The sequence below is a fragment of the Dama dama genome, chromosome 10 (assembly GCF_033118175.1).
Source record: "Dama dama isolate Ldn47 chromosome 10, ASM3311817v1, whole genome shotgun sequence".
Taxonomy (NCBI): domain Eukaryota; kingdom Metazoa; phylum Chordata; class Mammalia; order Artiodactyla; family Cervidae; genus Dama; species Dama dama.
The window spans coordinates 27,576,253-27,595,735 of record NC_083690.1 but is presented as its reverse complement, the minus strand read 5'-3'; the positions used below and the strand labels follow the sequence as shown (position 1 = coordinate 27,595,735).

At 52.0% G+C, this 19,483-nt stretch overlaps 1 protein-coding gene across 1 annotated transcript; it reads right to left on the bottom strand.

The window, feature by feature from the left end:
• Positions 1–6,096: 6,096 nt before the first annotated feature.
• Positions 6,097–18,504, bottom strand: FBRS (fibrosin). The gene is made up of 18 exons (XM_061153223.1): positions 16,945–18,504; positions 16,468–16,647; positions 15,706–15,741; positions 15,558–15,587; positions 14,390–14,438; positions 13,998–14,298; positions 12,325–12,626; positions 11,914–12,119; positions 11,753–11,797; positions 11,440–11,535; positions 11,137–11,205; positions 10,326–10,355; positions 9,872–9,943; positions 9,440–9,560; positions 9,261–9,341; positions 8,341–8,424; positions 7,992–8,199; positions 6,097–7,895 (listed from the first exon to the last, which is right to left on the bottom strand). Exons 1-18 carry the CDS (start codon positions 17,398–17,400, stop codon positions 7,316–7,318), a joined length of 2,946 nt encoding a protein of 981 aa, XP_061009206.1. The 5' UTR covers positions 17,401–18,504; the 3' UTR covers positions 6,097–7,315.
• Positions 18,505–19,483: the final 979 nt, after the last annotated feature.

Here is a 19,483-nt window from a genome sequence, read left to right as displayed (position 1 = left end):
ACTAACAATGAGAAAACAGAAAGAGAAATTAAGGAAACAATACCATTCACCATTGCAACAAAAAGAATAAAATACTTAGGAGTATATCTACCTAAAGAAACAAAGACCTATACATAGAAAACTATAAAACACTGATGAAAGAAATCAAAGAGGACACAAATAGATGGAGAAATATACCGTGTTCATGGATTGGAAGAATCAATATTGTGAAAATGAGTATACTATCCAAAGCAATCTATAGATTCAATGCAATCCCTATCAATCTACCAACGGTATTCTTCACATAACTAGAACAAATAATCTCACAATTTATATGGAAATACAAAAAACCTCGAATAGCCAAAGCAATCTTGAGAAAGAAGAATGAAACTGGAGGAATCAACCTGCCTGACTTCAGGCTCTACTACAAAGCCACAGTCATCAAGACAGTATGATACTGGCAAAAAGACAGAAATATAGATCAATGGAACAAAATAGAAAGCCCAGAGATAAATCCACGTACCTACAGACACCTTATCTTTGACAAAGGAGGCAAGAATATACAATGGAAAAAAGACAACCTCTTTAACAAGTGGTGCTGGGAAAGCTGGTCAACCACTTGTAAAAGAATGAAACTAGAACACTTTCTAACACCATACACAAAAATAAACTCAAAACGGATTAAAGATCTAAATGTAAGACCAGAAACTATAAAACTCCTAGAGGAGAACATAGGCAAAACACTCTCCGACATAAATCACAGCAAGATCCTCTATGACCCACCTCCCAGAATGTTGGAAATAAAAGCAAAAATAAACAAATGGGACCTAATCAAACTTAAAAGCTTTTGCACAGCAAAGGAAACTATAAGCAAGGTGAAAAGACAGCCTCCAGAATGGGAGAAAATAATAGCAAATGAAGAAACAGACAAAGGATTAATTTCAAAAATATACAAGCAACTCCTGCAGCTCAATTCCAGAAAAATAAATGACCGGAAAAAAAAAAAAAAAAAAGGGCCAAAGATCTAAACAGACATTTCTCCAAAGAAGACATACAGATGGCTAACAAACACATGAAAAGATGCTCAACATCACTCATTATCAGAGAAATGCAAGTCAAAACCTCAATGAGGTACCATTACACACCAGTCAGAATGGCTGCTATCCAAAAGTCTACAAGCAATAAATGCTGGAGAGGGTGTGGAGAAGGGGGAACACTCTTACACTGTTGGTGGGATTGCAAACTAATACAGCCACTATGGAGAACAGTGTGGAGATTCCTTAAAAAACTGGAAATAGAACTGCCATATGACCCAGCAATCCTACTCCTGGGCATACACACCGAGGAAACCAGATCTGAAAGAGACACGTGCACCCCAATGTTCATCGCAGCACTGTTTATAATAGCCAGGACATGGAAGCAACCTAGATGCCCACCAGCAGACGAATGGATAATGAAGCTGTGGTACATATACACTATGGAATATTACTTGGCCATTAAAAAGAATTCATTTGAATCAGTTCTAATGAGATGGATGAAACTGGAGCCCATTATACAGAGTGAAGTAAGCCAGAAAGATAAAGACCAATACAGTATACTAACACATATATATGGAATTTAAAAAGATGGTAACGATAACCCTATATGCAAAACAGAAAAAGAGACACAGATGTACAGAACAGACTCTTAGACTCGGTGGGAGAAGGTGAGGGTGGGATGTTCTGGGAGAACAGTATTGAAACAAGTATACTATCAAGGGTGAAAGACATCACCAGCCCAGGTTGGATGCATGAGACAAGTGCTCAGGGCTGGTGCACTGGGAAGACCCAGAGGGATGGGATGGAGAGGGAGGTGGGAGGGGGGATTGGGATGGGGGAATGCATGTAAATCCATGGCTGATTCATGTCAATGTATGGCAAAAAACCACTACAATATTGTAAAGGAATTAGCCTCCAACTAATAAAAATAAATGGAAAAAGAAGAAGAAGAAGAAGCAACAGTTAGAACCGGACATGGAATGGCAGTTTAAAATTGGGAAAGGAAAAAAAAAATTGGGAAAGGAGTACATCAAGGCTGTATATTGTCACCCTGCTTATTTAACTTATATGCAGAGTACATCATTGGAAGTGACAGGCTGGATGAAACACAAGCTGGAATCAAGACTGCTGGGAGAAATATCAACAACCTCAGATATGCAGATGATACCACTCCAATGACAGTGAAAAGGAACTAAAGAGCCTCTTGATGAAGTTTAAAGAGTAGAGTGAAAAAACCGACTTGAAATTCAACATCAAAAAAACTAAGATCATGGAATCTGGTCCCATCAGTTCAGACTTTTTGCAACCCCTTGGACTGCAGCACCCCAGGCCTCCTTATCCATCACCAACTCCCGGAATTTACTCAAACTCATGTCCATTGAGTTGGTGATGCCATCCAACCATCTCATCCTCTGTCATCCCCTTCTCCTCCCGCCTTCAATCTTTCCCAGCATCAGGGTCTTTTCACATGAGTCAGTTCTTCACATCAGGTGCCAAAGTATTGGAGTTTCAGCTTCAGCATCAGTCCTTCCAATGAATATTTAGGACTGATTTCCTTTAGGATGGACTGGTTAGATCTCCTTGCAGTCCAAGGAACTCTCAAGAGTCTTCTCCAACACTACAGTTCAAAGGCATTAATTCTTTGGCACTCAGCTTTCCTTACAGTCCAACTCTCACATCCATACATGACCACTGGAGAAACCACAGCTTTGACTAGACGGACCTTTGTTGGCAAAGTAATGTCTGCTTTTTAATATGCTGTCTAGGTTGGTCATAACTTTTCTTCCAAGGAGCAAGCGTTTTTTAATTTCATGGCTGCAATCACCATCTGCAATGATTTTGGAGCCCAGAAAGATAGTCTGTCACTGTTTCCACTGTTTCCCCATCTGTTTGCCATGAAGTGAAGGGACCAGATGCCATGATCTTAGTTTTCTGAATGTTGATTTTTTTTTTTTTGAATGTTGAGTTTTAAGCCAATTTTTTCACTCTCCTCTTTCACTTTCATCAAGAGGCTCTCTAGTTCTTCTTCTCTTTCTGCCATAAGGGTGGTGTCATCTGCATATCTGAGGTTATTGATATTTCTCCCAGCAATCTTGATTCCAGCTTGTGCTTCATCCAGCCTGGCATTTCTCATGATGGTACACTGCATATAAGTTAAATAAGCAGGGTGACAATATACTGCCTTAAAGTACTCCTTTCCTTATTTGGAACCAGTCTGTTGTTCCATGTCCAGTTCTAACTGTTGCTTCCTGACCTCCATACAGATTTCTCAAGAGGCAGGTCAGGTGGTTTGGTATTCCCATTTCTTTAAGAATTTTCCACAGTTTGTGGTGATCCACACAGTCAAACGCTTCGGCATAGTTAATAAAGCAGAAGAAGATGTTTTTCTGGAACTCTCTTGCTTTTTCAATGATCCAGCGGATGTTGGCAATTTGATCTCTGGTTCCTCTGCCTTTTCTAAATCCAGCTTGAACATCTGGAAGTTCACAGTTCATGTACTGTTGAAGCCTGGCTTGGAGAATTTTGAGCATTACTTTACTAGCGTGTGAGATGAGTGCAATTGTGTGGTAGTTTGAGCATTCTTTGGCATTGCCTTTCTTTGGGATTGGAATGAAAACTGACCTTTCCCAGTCTGGTCCCATCACTTCATGGCATATAGAAAGGAAAAAAGGGGAAGCAGTGATAGACTTTATTTTCTTGGGTTCCAAAATCACTTGTGGATGGTGATTGCAGCCATGAAATTAAAAGACGCTTGCTCCTTGGAAGGAGAGCTGTGACAAACCTAGACAGCATATTAAAAAGCAGACATCATTTGGCCAATAAATGTTCATATAGTCTAAGCTATGTTTTTTTCTGGTAGTCATGTATAGATGTGAGTTGGACCTAAAGAAGAGTGTCGAAGAATTGATGCTTTGAAATTGTGGTCCTGGAGAAGACTCTTGAGCATCCCTTGGACTGCAAGGAGATCAAACCAGTCAATCCTAAAGGAAATCAATCCTATATATTCATTGGAAGGATTGATGCTGAATCTGAAGCTCCAGTACTTTGGCCACCTGATTTGAAGAGCCAACTCATTGGAAAAGGCCCTGATGCTGGGAAAGATTGAAGGCAGCAGAAGAGGGTGACAGAGGATGAGATGGTTGGATGGCATCACTGACTCATTGGATATGAATTTGAGCAAACTCCAGGAGACAGTGGAGGGCAGAGGAGACTAGTGTGCTGCAGTCCATGGGGTTGCAAAGAGTTCGACATGACTTAGTGACTGAACAATGATAACAAAATTTGTTGTTTTTAAAATCCTCCATTTAATAAGGAAACCATGGCACAAAAATGAGCATGTTCCTTAAGATTACACAGCTATCCTCCTGAGTTCATTCAGGGCAAGATACACACTTCCAAATAGCAGCATCTCGATGGTGAATGATCATAGTTTTGTTTTGTTTCTTCCCCAATGTTGACAGTCTTTTCTGGACTCCCCCTTTACCTCTGCCTGAAGAGCCCGAGGTATGTCAGAGTGGGAGATGGGTCAATGGAAGATAATAGTTATCAGGACTCTCATTTCACTCTTTCATATTATATGAGTTTACTGCTCCTCTCTCACTGTAGCATGTAAGTTCTAGGAATGCTGGGCTTTTGTTTTGCTTACCCCTGTATCCGCAGGTACTAGTTCAGCACCTAGCATGGATGCAACAAATAGCAGTTGAAGGAATAAAAGGCAGACAGAGGAGGTTTCTGACTTTGGCTCTGTTAAAACTCTCAGTGGTGCAAATGGAGTAGGGGTGAGGTGCTGCACAGCATCAGAGATCTGAGGTACTTGTGGGAGAGATCTAGGAGATGTTGGATATACGTGTTTAGAAAGTATTTCCCTGAGAATATCACACCCAAATGCTTACCGGGACCAGGGAGGTGCCAGGAATCATGACAGCGGCTTGATCCTAAACAATGGATTGGAAAGGACAGTGGCAATCTGGAGAGAATACGCCCTGTCTCAAAGGACAGTCAGAGGCAGAGTAGGCAGTGTCAACAGACGATTTTTCAAGAGAAGCTGAGAACAAGAACTGCCAGGTGAAACCTTGTGTGCAAGCTAAGTTTCTCCTGGCCAATCCATTTCTGACTTGTCAGCATGAACTAGGCTTGAGTCCTCCCGAGAAGTCAGGTATGTGTGGTGGTGGCAGAGAATGCTGGATCTGTCTTTCCTAAGGTGATCGATGGGTACACTCGGAACAAGTCAATTCTGGGTAGTTTGGGTGAGAGCCAGCTTTTGTAGCTTATTTAGTAGTCACTTCCTTTTTTAATTATACCAAAGAACGTTAACTGTAAAAAGATAGTAGTAAAATAGTACATTTCACAGGATCCCATTTTTTCGTAATATTTTAAGCATACCAAGTAAAGTAACTGGAGGAATATGCCCAACAGTTAACAGTGGCCATCTCTGAGGAATGGAATTATAAAGCATTTTTTCTTTGTACTAGGTATTTGTGTATTTATACTTTTATAATGACCATGTACTTAATACATTTAAAAAATTACAGATCTTATCTAACACTAATTACTATGCATGTTCATATACATGTGCAGGTGAACACAATTACCAAATGACTGACAGGGGTTACCTCTGGAAGGATACGCGGCTTGGGTGTGTTGATAGATGAACAGGAAATTTAGTTCTGCTTTCTGTACTCCTTTAATCTTATTGACTTCAGTAACTGCTTTGGATTCCAAAATCCATAGATGAGCAAGTGCTATAGTTGGCCCTCCCTGTCTGTGGTCCCGCATCCATGGATTCAACCAACCATTGATCGCACAGTACTATAAGAAGTATTTGTTCACAAAAGTCTACATATAAGTGGACCTGTGCAGCTCAAACCTGTGTTCAAGGGTCAACTGGAATATGTAGTCCTCGCTGTCAAAAAGTATGAAAAACTTCATTGCCAAACACTCCAATCCAATCCCTCCAGAAGGAGAACAAATTGCCCAGGTGGGAAGGAGGGCAATATTGTCCTCATCCCTCCCTGACCACAGGACCCAGCCCAATACCCCCCAACGTGATCCAAACACACTCAAAGAGGAGCCAAGGGGCCTCATTGTAACACTCATTTTTATATAAATATCTGCAAGTCATGTTACAGAATAAGCCCCACCGGGGAAAAAAAGTCAACGTTATGTTTTTGTTAAACCGACCCCTGCCTTCTAGGTTGGGCCCCAGCCTGGGGGCACCTGCTGCTTTGGGAAGGCTGGGGCTGCTGCCAAGAGGCTGCTGAAGAAGCTGCCTATGTGGCCCATCCCCAGGCCGACCCCCTTCTTTGGTGTGTGGTACATGGTGACCTTCTCTGGTCCCCCCTCAGCCTGAGGCAGGGTTCTGGGGGACAGGGTTCTGGAGGGCAGGGCCCAGGAATCCTGGGGGCACTTGGAATAAGAGTTGGGGGGGAACCAAGCCACTAAGAGGTGGAGTATGAAGCTTAGAGGTTGCGCCTTTGGGGAGCAGGGCACAGAGGTAACAGGAGCAGGTAGGGGGAACCCGGGCTGTCAGTCAAGCAGGAAGCATCTGCCCTTCTTTCTGGCCTAGGTACCCAGGTCCCTTCCCCTGTTGGTCCCCCTCCTTCTGGTCCCCGTATTCCCAGGAATAAGCCCTGGGTCCCTGCCTGTCCCCTCCCAGCTCTTCCCCCTTCAACTCCCCCTCCCCCCACAGAGAGGCCAGAGGCTAGGAACACAGCACCAGTCTTAGGATTTAATTAACCAGGAAGGGGGATTATTGGGAGGGGCACCCCTGTAAAAATGTACAAAAGGTCTGGGGGGCTATGTGGAAGGGGAGATAAATATGTACATGGAACCCCCCTTCCTTTAGCCCCTCCTCCCCCAGCCCTGAGAGGGCATGAGGACTTGGGTGGTAGGTGATGAGGAGGGGGGCACTTTGGCCTCTGGCTTAGTGAGCCCTTGGGGAGGCGGGCCAAGGGCCTAGGGGCCCTCAGAAGGGGCGATGGTGCACCTCAGGAGATCATGAGATGTGACCTCTGAAATGACCCCCACTCTCATGTACACACACACACACTCTCTGACACACACACACACACACACACACCTCTCTAGAGGTTTGTGACCTCTGCCCTCCCAGTGACCCCAAGGTCCAACTGATGCTTGATCTCATGGGGGTTGGGACTTCTGCTCCCAGATTCCATGACCTCAGAGGTGGCTGGTGAGGTCATGACCTCTGCCCTCCAGCCCTGGCTTGAAAACCTCAGCTCTAGGACCTTGTCAGAAGAAAGGGGGGATGGAGCTATGCCCCTGCCCCTCCCCTTTCCTCACCTGTCAGCCCGGGCTGGGCCAGGGGCCCGAGGAGGGGAACTAGGCCGGGGGGCGGGCACAAGCGGAGGTGGTGCCCCCAAAAGGGCTCCAGGTGGGGTCTTGCTGAGAAGGTGAGGGGTTCCTGGGGCCGCAGTCGGTGGCGGCGGCGGAGCCAAGCGGCTGTAGAGCAGGGGATGGGCAGGATCCAGACCGTAGAGGCGGGCGGCGGCCACAGCCCCAGGTCCAGTCAGCTCCTCACCCGCCTCGTAGAAGCGGGGCGGCCTAGCGAGGCGAGGGGGCCCAGCCAGCCAGGTTGGCTCCAGGAAGCCAGCACAGCGCTCTGGAGGACTAGGGCCCAGAAATGGGGGTGGCCGGGGCCTCTCAAACAGCAGGTGAAGGCCTTGGGGCCCGGTGGTGGCAGCGGCGGCGGCAGCAGCGGCGGCGGCGGCGGCAGCAGCGGCGGCGGCAGCGGCCTCTTCCTTCCGCTCCTCCTTTACCCGCACTGACTCCTTGGTGGGCCGGGCCCCTTCCTCACCAGCCCGGGCCTTGGGAGTAGCAGGAGAAACTCGGAGCTGGGGCCGGGAGAAGGGGAGGTCCCTGGGGGAGGTGAGGAAGGAGAGGATGAAGGAGCTTAGAGGGATGGCGGGCGGGCAGGCAGAGGGCTGGGCAGGCTGGGAGCACATGAAACCATACCTGTCCTTCTCCTCCTTGGTGAGAGAGGGCTCCCTCCGCTCCACCGGCCGCTCCTTGTCTGAGCCCGGGGTCCGGGCGGCCTCAGGGGGCCGGACCCAGGCAGGAAAGGCCAGAGGACTGCGGTGCAGGCGGCCCCATGGGTCTGGGGGGGAGGCGAAGGCTGGTGGGGCCCCTGGGCTTTCTTTCTGGGCAAAGACGGCGCCGGAGTCTAGACAGAGGACAGAGCAGAAGGTGATGGGAGCCAGGCGTGGTAGGGCCCACTCAGGCACCCTCCTGGCCCCCTGCCGGGGCACAGCAACCCACCACCCTAGCCTCCACTCCACCTCTCCCCATCCCCTCCAGCACTCACTGAATGTGGGGCTGCCCAGGCCTCCAAAGGCCCCGTTGGAGAGGGCAGCCAAGGAGGCGAAGCTTGTGGGACGCCCAAAGGGATCTGTGGGAAAAAGGGGGGGACGGTCAGAGCACTGGGCGGCCGGCTCCGAGCAGGCATCATGGACTGGCAGAGAAGAGGCTGGTCAGCAAGCAGGCCCTGGAAAGGTACTGAGGTTTAATGTGCAATGTGTTGTTTAACGGCATAAGTTCCATGAGGGAGGCGGGATCATTCCCACTTAAGGATGATGAAACAGGCTCAGAGAGGTGAAGTGACTTGCCCATCAATGGTCATCTAACCGGGCCTCTGACTCCAAGGTCAGGCTCTTACCCCACATTCCCCTACACCCGCCACCCAGGCCAGCTCAATAGCCAGCCACTCACCTGAAGAACCTCTGCTGGCTGCCTCCCACCTGCATGCAACTGAACCCTGACTTTGTGTGTATGTCACATGGCCAGTGAGAACACCTAACTTGCCAGCTAGGGAAATCTCACAATTGCCTCTTCTAGAACACCTTTCCCTGGGCCAGCCGGCTCAATTCCGCCTTGTTCATCCAAACTAGGATAAATCTCCCCAAGAAGCTGGCTGAGACCACTGGGAGCCAGGGACCATGCTGCACAGCCTTCCTCCACAAGCCTCTCCCCCTACCCCTTGCTATTTCAGACAGTGACTGAGCTGGCGGGGACTGGTGATGACTCTGCCCTTCGATATCCCATTTTACAGATTGTAAAATCAAGGCTCAGAGCAGGGAGAGTAACTTGCTCGAGGTCACAAAGCATGTGAACCCAGGTCTACCCTCCATTCCAGTTGCCTCTCAGGTCTAATTTCAATCCCCCGCTTAACACCTCCAAGAAGTCAAGGTCAAGGCCTGGGTTGCCCAACATGCCCTTGGTTCTTACCAATGTGGGTGCTGGGACTCAGAAAGGGTCCGTGGGCCCCGGGAGCTGCCGTGAAAGGGTTGGCTGCAGCATGGACGGCACCTGGGGCAGAGAGGCGGATGAGGCTGAGTGTGTGCAAGGTGGGCCTCGGGCTACAGGTGGGCACCCTCAGGCCCAGAGAGAGGGCTGGCCAGACTCACCAGTCGCAGTGAAGAGGGAGGCGGCCGAGTGGGAGAGCTCCTGCCCAGGGGGCAGGGCCCCATAGGGCCCCGGAAGGCAGGGCAGGAGGTCGTTCCGAAAGTCAAGCTTGTGGGAGTCGCCCTGCATGGGACAGGGAGAGGGGCAGTGAGTGAGGAGGCAGGTGTGGTCCCACTCTTGCTCTTCCACCCTGAGGCCCCCTCCGAGAGCTGGCTGGTGCCAAGGGAGGGCTAGCGTGGGCCTCTGCCTCTCTCCGAACCTTCTCTGACCACCCCCCAAGTTAGCGAGAGAACTTAGTACTGACTGCGGAATTGCTCACGCAGTGACCAGGGACAGGAGAGGACGTTTCTGGCCAAGATTCTGCCAAGCTCCACTGAAGGCAGACGCCCAGAGCTCAGGCAGGCCCGCTCTCCCCAGCCCTCCAGCCCCAGTACCTTCATCTTTTCCTGGTGTCTCAGGATCATGTAAGCCACACGCACGTGCATGGCACACCACTTCCCTGGTTTCTGCCGCCCCAGAAGGATGACCAAAGGGAAAGGGAAGGAAAGAACATTCACTCATCACCCACTCCAGACCTGGCCCTGGGCCCAGCCTCGCCACACAATGTCCCCACTTGTCAACCCCTACAAGTGAGGGGTTAGGACTAGGTTCATTTCACAGCCTAGGAAACTGAGGCTCAGAGAGAGAAACAGTCTTGCCCAAGGTCCCACGGCCTACTGTGTGTGTACCCAGGCCTGCAGTTTGCAAGCCTTTCGTTTCCTGCTGTTCCATCTGGCTGCCTCCACGTCTTGGGCTTCTGGCTTATTCCCAAGCAAGACCCACCCCTCAGACAAACACGCTGACGCCAGCCCCCAGCCTCATGCAGCCTGAGGTCCTCACCAAACTCACCCTCAAAGGTGGCCGGAAATGGTCAGGGATCTGGGAAGGGCAAAGCAGAGATTGGCGGCAGTTCAAACCTGTTTACTGACCTAGGTACCTCATCTCCACAGTCCCCAATGTCCCGCCCACCCAAGCACCTCCCTAAGACCTTGTGTGGCACCCTCAAACCCTTCCTTTTCCCCCTTTTCTCCCACTCTGGGCATCTCCCTTCCAGCACTAAATTACTGAACCTGGCCCCAAGGAGATGCCCTGCCTGGACGGCTGTAGAATGGGTTAGTGGGCAGGCAGGTTTCTCAGAGAAGAGTAGTTCTCTGATTGACAGCTTCACGTATAATGAAGATCTGCTTAAGATTCCTTTAGAAAAATACCTTTTCAATTGTTAAAGGAAGCTGGAAAACCTCTGGTCTAGTCTCTTGTTTAGGAAATACATCCTATGCTTTTCACGATGTTCCTGGAGCCCTGGGCTTTAAGGCTGCTGCCCATGTCTCATCACAAAGGGGCAGCTTATCTTTTCATTAAGGACAGAACTTCCTGGTATGATGTCATTTGAAAAAAAAAGAATGCTGTGACTTAAAAAAAACCCTGAAAACCCTTATAAAAACTATTGTCCTAATAATCTTATTTCTGGGGCAACTTCACAAAATTCCTATTCCTCATGCCTGAGAAAGCCTTCACCAACAGAAATTCCCTCTCCTCAGATTCTCAGGGATACCGCTGATCACATATTAAAGGGAGGGATCAGGGGGTCACTCTCAAGTCAACACTGCTCTCCCTCAACAGATCTTCGAGCTCCCCGAGGACCTGCCTTGACCCCCCTCACCTGTGTCCCCTTTTGGGGAAGCCCGCTCGGCACTGGCCCCAGTCGTGGTGGCAGCTCGGGGTTCGTGCTCTGAGAAAGGGGAGTGGAGGGATCAGTCAGAGGAGCTGATGCCAGGCATAAAAGGGGGCTAGGCTCAAGCTGGGGGCTGGGACGGGGAGGGAGTACAGCTTTGAAGAAACCTGGATCTACAGGGTGAGGGCAGGAGGAGGGGCGTGGTCTGGGGGAACGAGAAGGTACATGGTTCCGGGGGTGTCTGGGTTTGAAGGGGTGGGAGGTGGTGGTGTGTCTGGGTTGGGAGCTCACCTTGGGCTGGAAGGCCCCCTGCAGGGAGCCAAAGGAGACAGCCGGCGGGAGGCCCGGAGGGAGGCCGGGCACTGCGGGAGGGAAGGCCGTGTACGGCTGCAGAGAGAAGGGGACTGGTCCAACTGGGGGTGGAGGTGCAGCCCAGGTCTGGTCTGCTCATCGGGCCCCTGGCCTCCACCCTAGACCCCCCACCTCCCCCAGGGAGCTCTCCCAGGCTCAAGGCTCTTGCTTTGGAAGCTGAAGACTGGACCCCCACAGTCAGGGCCACACACACTGATATATCCATGCCCACACACCACACACACACACTCACATTATGCCGGAAAAGGCCTTCCATCTTTCCTGGATATTTCTCAAACTAGGGAAGAGAAGGGAAAAGTAAGCTGCCAGCCAGGAACTCAGGGCTTTCCCCTGGAAGCCATACCCTCCCCCCCAGGTCTCTGAGCCTCATCACTGGCCCAATGAGGAGCTCACCATATGGGGGCCGTGGGGCGGCAGCAGGCCCGGGGGGTAAGGGGTGAAGTGCTGGTGGGTGTGCTGGTGGGTGTGCTGGTGCTGGTGGTTGTGCTGGTGGAACTGGAAGGCCAGGGGCCGGGCTGAGCCCCCTGCCCCCACCACCTCGGGGCCACCCTGGGCATTCAGGTAGCGAGAGTTCAGGTCCTGGCCGATCAGGTCCTGCTCTGTGGGAGGGGAGGGGGAGAAGGCTTTAACATCTGCAGCCACCATGGCAGCCTCCTTGGGCCCGGGTGACTGGCCTTCCCTTCTGGCCTTGGGCCACTCCCTCCTCAAGCCCTGCTGCCTGCTAAGGTCCAGATGCCCCGAAGTCAAACGGGCCCAAGCCCAGGGCCATGGCCCCCCGCCCCCCGGCCAGGATCCCAAACTCACCAGAAAGGGCGTTAGCGGCTGAGGCCCCAGGGTGCCCTGGCACCTGCAGCAGGGGTGGGGGTGGGGGCAGGGTGGGGCCAGGGGAGAACAAGGAGGGGTGGTGGGGTGGTGGGGGGGGCCGAAGCCCAGGAGGGGGGAAGCTGTGGGTGGATAAAGGCAGGGGCAGTGAGGGCGTCGGGGGCCGGTGGGTGAGCTGCGCGGACGAGGAGGAGGCAGATGAGGAGGAAGAGGACGAAGAGGATGATGAGGGGGGAGGTTGAGCCACGGGAGGGGCCGGGGCCTTGGGGGGCGGCCGTGAAGAGCTGGGGAGAGAAGTGGGGAGATGAGTGAGGGGCTGGGAGGTGCCATCTCTGACGGGAGGGGGTCAGAAGCCTGGGAGATACCTTGACCCTGGTTCTCCAACATGGAAGGTGGTAGAACCCGGCCCCCAGGACCCCTACCCCCAACCCAGGGAACCCATCCTCAGACGGAGGTACCTCCCACACCCAACAACCCCCCCTCCTCCTGTCTCTTCTTCCACACAGCTGCCTCTGACGCCTCTGGTCCTTCCCTTTTCTGACTCAATCACAGCACAAAACATATCATTCACTTTGACACTTAATTACAACAGGCCACCTGGGTTCCCACCCGAAGACAGTGGAAGCAGCACTGCACTGGTCTGGTGTAGGAGTCAGGAGGCCTGAATTCTAGGCCCATCTTGCCATTAACACCCTGGGTGACCTTGAGCAAGTCACTGCCTCTCTCTGAGCCTTAGTTTTCTCAATAAGGGAAAAAATGATAATGATGATAACAGTAACAACAAAAATTGCATCAATCATAGAAGTGTCATTAATTCTTACCCTTTAGTGAGCACTTACTGTATGCCAAGTGCTGTCATCTGCTTTATATGCTAATCCAAGTCCCCGACATTCCACATCACCTTCCCAACTGCTGCCGCATCCCTGGGACCCCTTGTACCGTTTACTTCTTTAAACTTAACTCAGTTTCTTTTTCACTTGGCCTCACCAAAGAGCAATGTGTAAAATTAAGGGGCTGAGGTACTACTTGTATTTTTTTTTAAAAACACATCAAAGCTGAAAAAATTTTACTCATGTACCACCTAAATTCTCTCACACACCACTAACAGAAGAGTGTACACACTTTGGGAAACACTGCATTAACTCATAATTAATCCTCACAACAGCTTTACAATGGAAGTACTATTATTATTTCACTTTACAAAAAGAAGAAATTGAGGCTCAGAGAGATTAAGTGACTTGTCAAAAATCACACAGCCATTAAGTGGCAGAGTAAGAATTTGAATCCAGGTCTGAATGACACCAAAGTCAGCACTCTTAGTCATCATGTCAGCATTTCCCAAAGTATGTTCCAAACAACACTATTCCTAAGAAATGTGCCTTGCCAAAAAAAAAAAAAAAACCAACTTGGGAAATAAAATTGGGCAACGGCACAAACTGGATTCCTCTGCAAGTGAATGTATGAAGGGTTCTGAGAAGTCCTGTAGTAATCTCTTTAAATTTGTTCCACAGTATCTCTCAAACTTTTTAGCCCCCAAATCCCTTTTCAAGTGATATCCCACAGGAAACAACCCATGTCCCCAGACACAGAATGCAGGGGTTGGCACCAAAATGACCAGGCCTTTCCAGACCCGGCCAGAACCCCCACTCACTCACCTGCCAGTGCTGAGGTCCAGGCTGCTGCCATAGGGGGAAGTGCGGAGGCCAAAAGGCGAAACCCGAAGCTGCAGCTGGGGCTGGGGTGGGGGTGGCAGACTGGGGGCGGCCGGCAGGGGTGCAGGGGGTGAGACAGGAGGCCGAGGGGCCGGTGGAGGCGGTGGTTCCTTCGGGGGGAAAGGCACTAGCAGCGGGTCGGGCCCTGGGGGCTGTTCCTGGCTCCGCTCCAGGCCCGACACTTTAGGGACTACGGAGAGTTTTGCTTCACAGTTCCCATTGAAGGCGCCGTGGGGGCCCGAGGCTGTGAGGGCAGGACGACAGACATACTCAGTTAAGGACCATGCTCACCCAGTTTCCCTCCCTTGTCTCCAACCCCAGCCCTTGGGACCAACCTTTGCTGGTTGAGACAGTAAAGGACGGGTCGAGGTCATCATCGGAGACCTGGGGAAGAAGGACAGGGACACAGTCAGGTTCTGGTCAGGTCAGGCCTTCACCCAGGAAGGCTAACAGCCTCTGGAGCAGGCTAGGCACTGGTAGTGGTGACAAGTCTATTCCATCAGCTTAGCTGAAATCCACCAAAGACTGTGGGCTCTAGAAGGCCCTATGCTGGGGGGAAAAGGGTAGGGCGACTAAGCATGCGCATCTGGTAGGCCAGGAAGACTGAATTGAGGCAGTACTGAAGTTAACAGAGAAACGGGCAAATCAAGGCAAAAATGTCAGATATCACTAACTGCTGGCCCAGACTGTCTACCGGGCTTATAGATATGTTTGGTCCATAAATGTCAGCAAAAGTTTTAAACTAACTGCGAATACTTAGAAATCTGGAGATTCTTCATAAAAACTCAAGATTCAGGTTCTCTTGACAATGGGCTCCCACTCTCCTAATAGTGCCCGATCAGATGGACAAGGGCTATTTGTTTCACCACAGAAGTCCCTGTCCAGTCAACTTTTTATACTACAGCAAGACACACATCAGGGAATACATGTTTAGTTACTGACAGAAGAGCATCAACTGCTAGAACACACTTTCAAAGCTAGCACATCAGCCCTAAGGACAAAATGAAACACACCTTTATAGCATATGTTCTTACACTGTGTACAATAGTTCAGCGTCCTCACTGCCGTGACTATGGTCTACAGACTCTAATCTATAGGAGCAGACGCTAATCTATAGAAGCAGACTAATAACCAGCAGGAAGAACCAACTGGGTTCCATAGCCACCCTGGGTTTCCGTGGAGAACCACTGGTATCTCCAAGCGCTTTGGAAAGGATAGCACAGCAAGGCATAGGCCTTTGATTCTTTGGTCAATTGGCTCCAATTACCAAATAAAACTTGTCATTTACTTTCTCAATCCCCGCCCCCACCCTGCCCACCTGCCCCAGGCATCCTCCCCAAAAATCTATTTCTGGCTCAACTTAACTCACCTTCCCCACTTAAGGGAAGGCTCTATCTGCTGCACAAGGAGACCTTTAAGGCACAGTTCATTTTTTTTTTTTTTGGCACAGTTCATTTTATGAGCTGTACTACTGCCCACCCAACAAGTTCTAGCCCCACTCACCCTCTCGTCCAGATCACTTTCTGCATCACACTGGGGAGAAGGAAAGACAGAGGTGTCACAACAGGGAAGAGAAGGGGGGCCCAAGGTCAAGGGGAGTTTCAGACAGGGAGTGAACGGGGAGGGGCCTGTACAGGTGGAGAGCACTTACTATGTATCCAGCTTCCAGAGAATGACGGGAGGAGGCCTGAGAAAGACCAGAGTCCAGAGGTAAGGGAGGCCGGCTGGCAGGCCTTTGGATTAGTCTAAGCTCCCTGGCAAGGCGCCGAAGGCCCCTCACGACATACTCTCTGTCTCCTTCTGGTCCCCACTGCTCTGGCAACTTTTCAAATCTACCAGATTCTCACATCTCTGCGCTTTTGCCCAAAACAATTAGCCCTATTTCTCTTCTCAGCAAACTTATGACTATCCTTCAAGGCCTGACTAAGACATCCCAGGGGGCTTTCCCTAACCACAACCCTCCTCCCATCCCCCAGGCAGAATGAGTGGCTTCCTCATGTGGGTTTCTGCAGCATCTCTCCCAGCTCTCTACCTTCTGGTGCCTCCCAAGTTTTGGTCTAGATGTTTGCTCAAAGATTATTCTTTCCTACTAAACTAATATTGACTTGAAAAGGGATGCAGAGACCATATCTAATTTATGATTCAACTATGTCCTTTTGATACATCTCTCGAATTATCAACATGTTCGAGGCAGACCCAGTATCAGCCAAAAGCGGGCAAGTCTGACTGTGGACATGTCTTTATCAGTCCGGGATGGGGCAGTGGGAGCTCAAATATGCTTTGCCTTTCTCTTTGTCCTTAGAGACTGGGGTCACTTCACCATGGGTAGCGGCACTGCTGACAAAAAACGGATCTATGTGAAGAATATTTGGCTCAAGAGTTTTAAAAGGACAGGGATCTGGGACAAGCTCACCTCTTTCCTTCTCCGCTTATTGGGCCATTTTCGGGCCCGATCCCCAGAGGGCCGGCCAGGCTCTCGATCAGAGCTGTCCCCTGGTTCCCCAGTTGCCCCACTGGAGCCCCCCCTCTTCCGCTTCCCAGAATGCTTCATCCGATGTTCCAGTCGCTCTGGGGGCTGAAGAGACGCATCCTTCTGTGGAGGAGGAGGAGGTGGGACTAAAGTACTTGGTGGAGAAAGGAAAGCTCCCCACCTCGCTGGGGGTTGACCAAGCTACCAAAGTGGCTCTCGGGCCGGGTAACCTGGTTGGTCCCTGGAGACTAACTCTACCTCCTCCCACCCCAGGGTGGGGCAGAGGCCTGGCCAGAGGAGCCGGTTGCTCTGGTTTGGGGTGCCAGCATTCCCCCCTCAACTCCACCCACTCCAGGCACCGTACCCTTCTCTCTGGCCCTCTGAAGCCCCCCAAAGGTCCCTGGCCCCAACAGGCCCCACCTGCAAGGCCTCGAGGCTGGCGAAGCTGGCGATGGCGAAGCCATCGATCAAGTCCTCCTCCTCTTCTTCCTCCTCCTCAGGCTCTTCCTCGGCCTCCCCATCGTCTGCGCCCCCCTCCTCCTCCTCCTCGTCTTCCTCCCCGCGGCTGCCCGAGCCAGCAGGCCGCTTCCGAGCTCGGGGTCGCGGGGGCCGAGGCCTGGGACGCGGCCGCCGCCGTCTCGGGCCTCCGGGCCGCTCTCCAGACGAAGCTGACGACCACGGCCTGGCGGGCGGCGGCGGCGACGACGAGGACGAGGAGCCGCGCGGGGCGGCCAACAGGGCCCGGGGCGCGTCGCCGCCGGGACCTCGGCGGCGCCGCTGCTCCCGGTCTCGGTCTCGGCGCGAGCAGCGCCTCCGCCGCCGCTCCCCCTCAGTGGCCCAGCCCGGGCCCGGAGCCGCGGCCGCTGCCGTCTCCATGGCGACCGCCCTCAGCGCCGCATCCGGAGGCGGCGGGCCCCGGAGCGGCCTGTCCGCAGGCCAGGGGTCGCAGGCGCGGCGCTGGCGGCTGCACAGGGACGAGAGGGCCACGGCTTTCCCTTTAAAGCAGGATCTGCTAGCCCCGAGCGTGCCCCAAGGCCAAGGCCCAGGGAGCCGGCGCCGCCCCCGGGGCGACAAGCCCGAGAGCCCCCCCTGTGGGGCCGGCGGGGCCGAGACAGCGAAAACGGGGCGGCCGTCCCTTTAAGGCAAGGCCTCAAGTTGTCCAGTCCCTGACTCCTTTAAGACGACCCGACGGTGTCCGACCGGCCTAGTTCGGTGGCCGCCCCCTACCAGGGGTCGAGACAAGTCTCCCCGAGGAAGAGGAAGGGCCACCCCTTTAAAAGGGGCCGAAAGCTCGCCCCGAAACGTCGACCTCCCCTTTAAAAGTGCCTCAAGTCCTCCGGCTAAAAGAGGCCACCCCTTTAAGAAGTCCAGGGTTCTCCAAACAGCAGGCCGCCCCTTTAAGGGCTCGGGAGTTAGTTTCTAGTCCTCCACAAACGGCCACTTCCCCTTTAAGTTGAATTTAAAGGACTTCTTGCGTTGAGAAGTGGCGATGAGAATCCCCTACTCGCTCCAGTTCTCCCAACAGCACAGTTCTCAATTTGTCAGCGTCTGTTCGGTGGCTTCCCCTTTAAAGGCTGGCGTTGTAGTCCGCCGAGATCGGTGGCCACCCCTTTAAGGAGATTTAAAGGGGCCTCTTCAAGGCCCAGCTCTTCCAGCCTCCGCCTCCGGTCGCCATGAAAGGCGCGAGGTGGGGGGCGGGGCCGAGGGGGCCAGCCCTCCAAAGCCCCGGATGTGAGGCAACGGTGACGGGTAGAGCTTGTCTGTCTGCCGACATAAAAGTCTCTTCCTTCTTTCCTCCGTCTCTGTCTGACGTTCGCCTTAAAGAATCCGGAACGGCTGCTGGGCAGCTGGGGAGCTCCAGCTCACCCTCCTGTCGTCTCCTTTGGAGTCTTGGGCCTCTTCTCCGCCAGGACTTCCCTGCCCCTCCTCTCTCTTCCTCCTCAGCCTACGCCTCCTTCCTCTCTCTGTCTCCTCCCACTTTCCGCCCCCTTCCCCTCACCCCTCTACAGGCTTATCCGTTGATAGGCTGAGAAGTGTACGTCAAGTCGAAGGGGCGGAGTCAAACGCGGGAGGGAGGGAGTAATATGTAACCGCCCTCAAATCTAGGATTTGGTATACGTCAGATTAGCTCCGCCCCTCATCAAGTCTTGTGACTCAACTGGTTAGAAGTAGGTGCTTGGGGCGGTCCTCCAGGTGACCCCGCCTCTTCCTGCTCTTCGTTTATTGGCTACTCCTGACGACGTCTAGCCGAGGATCTGGATCTAGTGTGCGAGTCGTTGGGGGCAGTTGGCCGCTGGGTGGCGCGCGGCCGCGGAAGGACACTGTCGACTGCCAGTTATGTCTTCTCTCCCTTTCTGCCGCTTGGCTTAGTCCACAGGCTGTCTAGCTTCTCGCGCACGCGCGTGATGCTACAACCATCAGGCTGGCAGCTCAGCGGGATCCCCCGCCGCGCCGGGTGGTTAGAGCACGCGGCTTGAGAGTGCCAGACGAGCGTAAAGGAAGCTTTCGCGTCCCGTTTTCGCTCGTTGCAGTAGGAGTGCTGGCCTGGGGTCTGCGTGCTAACAAGAAAAAAACAGTTTGCATTGTGTGCCGGACACCTCACATAGAAACTCACTTGACAGAAGTCTCCTGGAAGGTACTACCATCAGCCCTATCTTACAGGCGAGGGGAACTGATACACTTTCAGTTTCCCAAGCAGATTTACTCAGGAAGTTTAGCTCCAGTCTGTGCTCCTGGCCACTGTTCTACCTTTAAGTTATGAAAGATGTAGTGTGCCGCTTGTTCTCTGGTTGCCTAGGTTTCCCTTTTAATGTGGACATTACACTGACAGCTTGCTTTCTCATGTATAAAATGGGTGTAATTCTCATAGGGCTATTTGTAGGTCAAGTACCTGTGACAGGTTGTTGTAGGTGCTTAATTTTAACTATTATTAGTTCTTGAGTCCAACAACACATTCTTG

Bases quoted from the DNA above. Each gene is read 5' to 3' on its own strand.
- FBRS (XM_061153223.1), bottom strand. From the start codon at position 17,400: ATGGAGACGGCAGCGGCCGCGGCTCCGGGCCCGGGCTGGGCCACTGAG. The intron at 12,627-13,997 runs GTGAGTGAGTGG...TTCTCTCCCCAG, and splicing joins CTGGACCTCAGCACTGGCAG to CTCTTCACGGCCGCCCCCCA. The intron at 11,536-11,752 runs GTGAGTGTGTGT...TTCTCTCTGCAG, and splicing joins AAGGCCTTTTCCGGCATAAT to CCGTACACGGCCTTCCCTCC.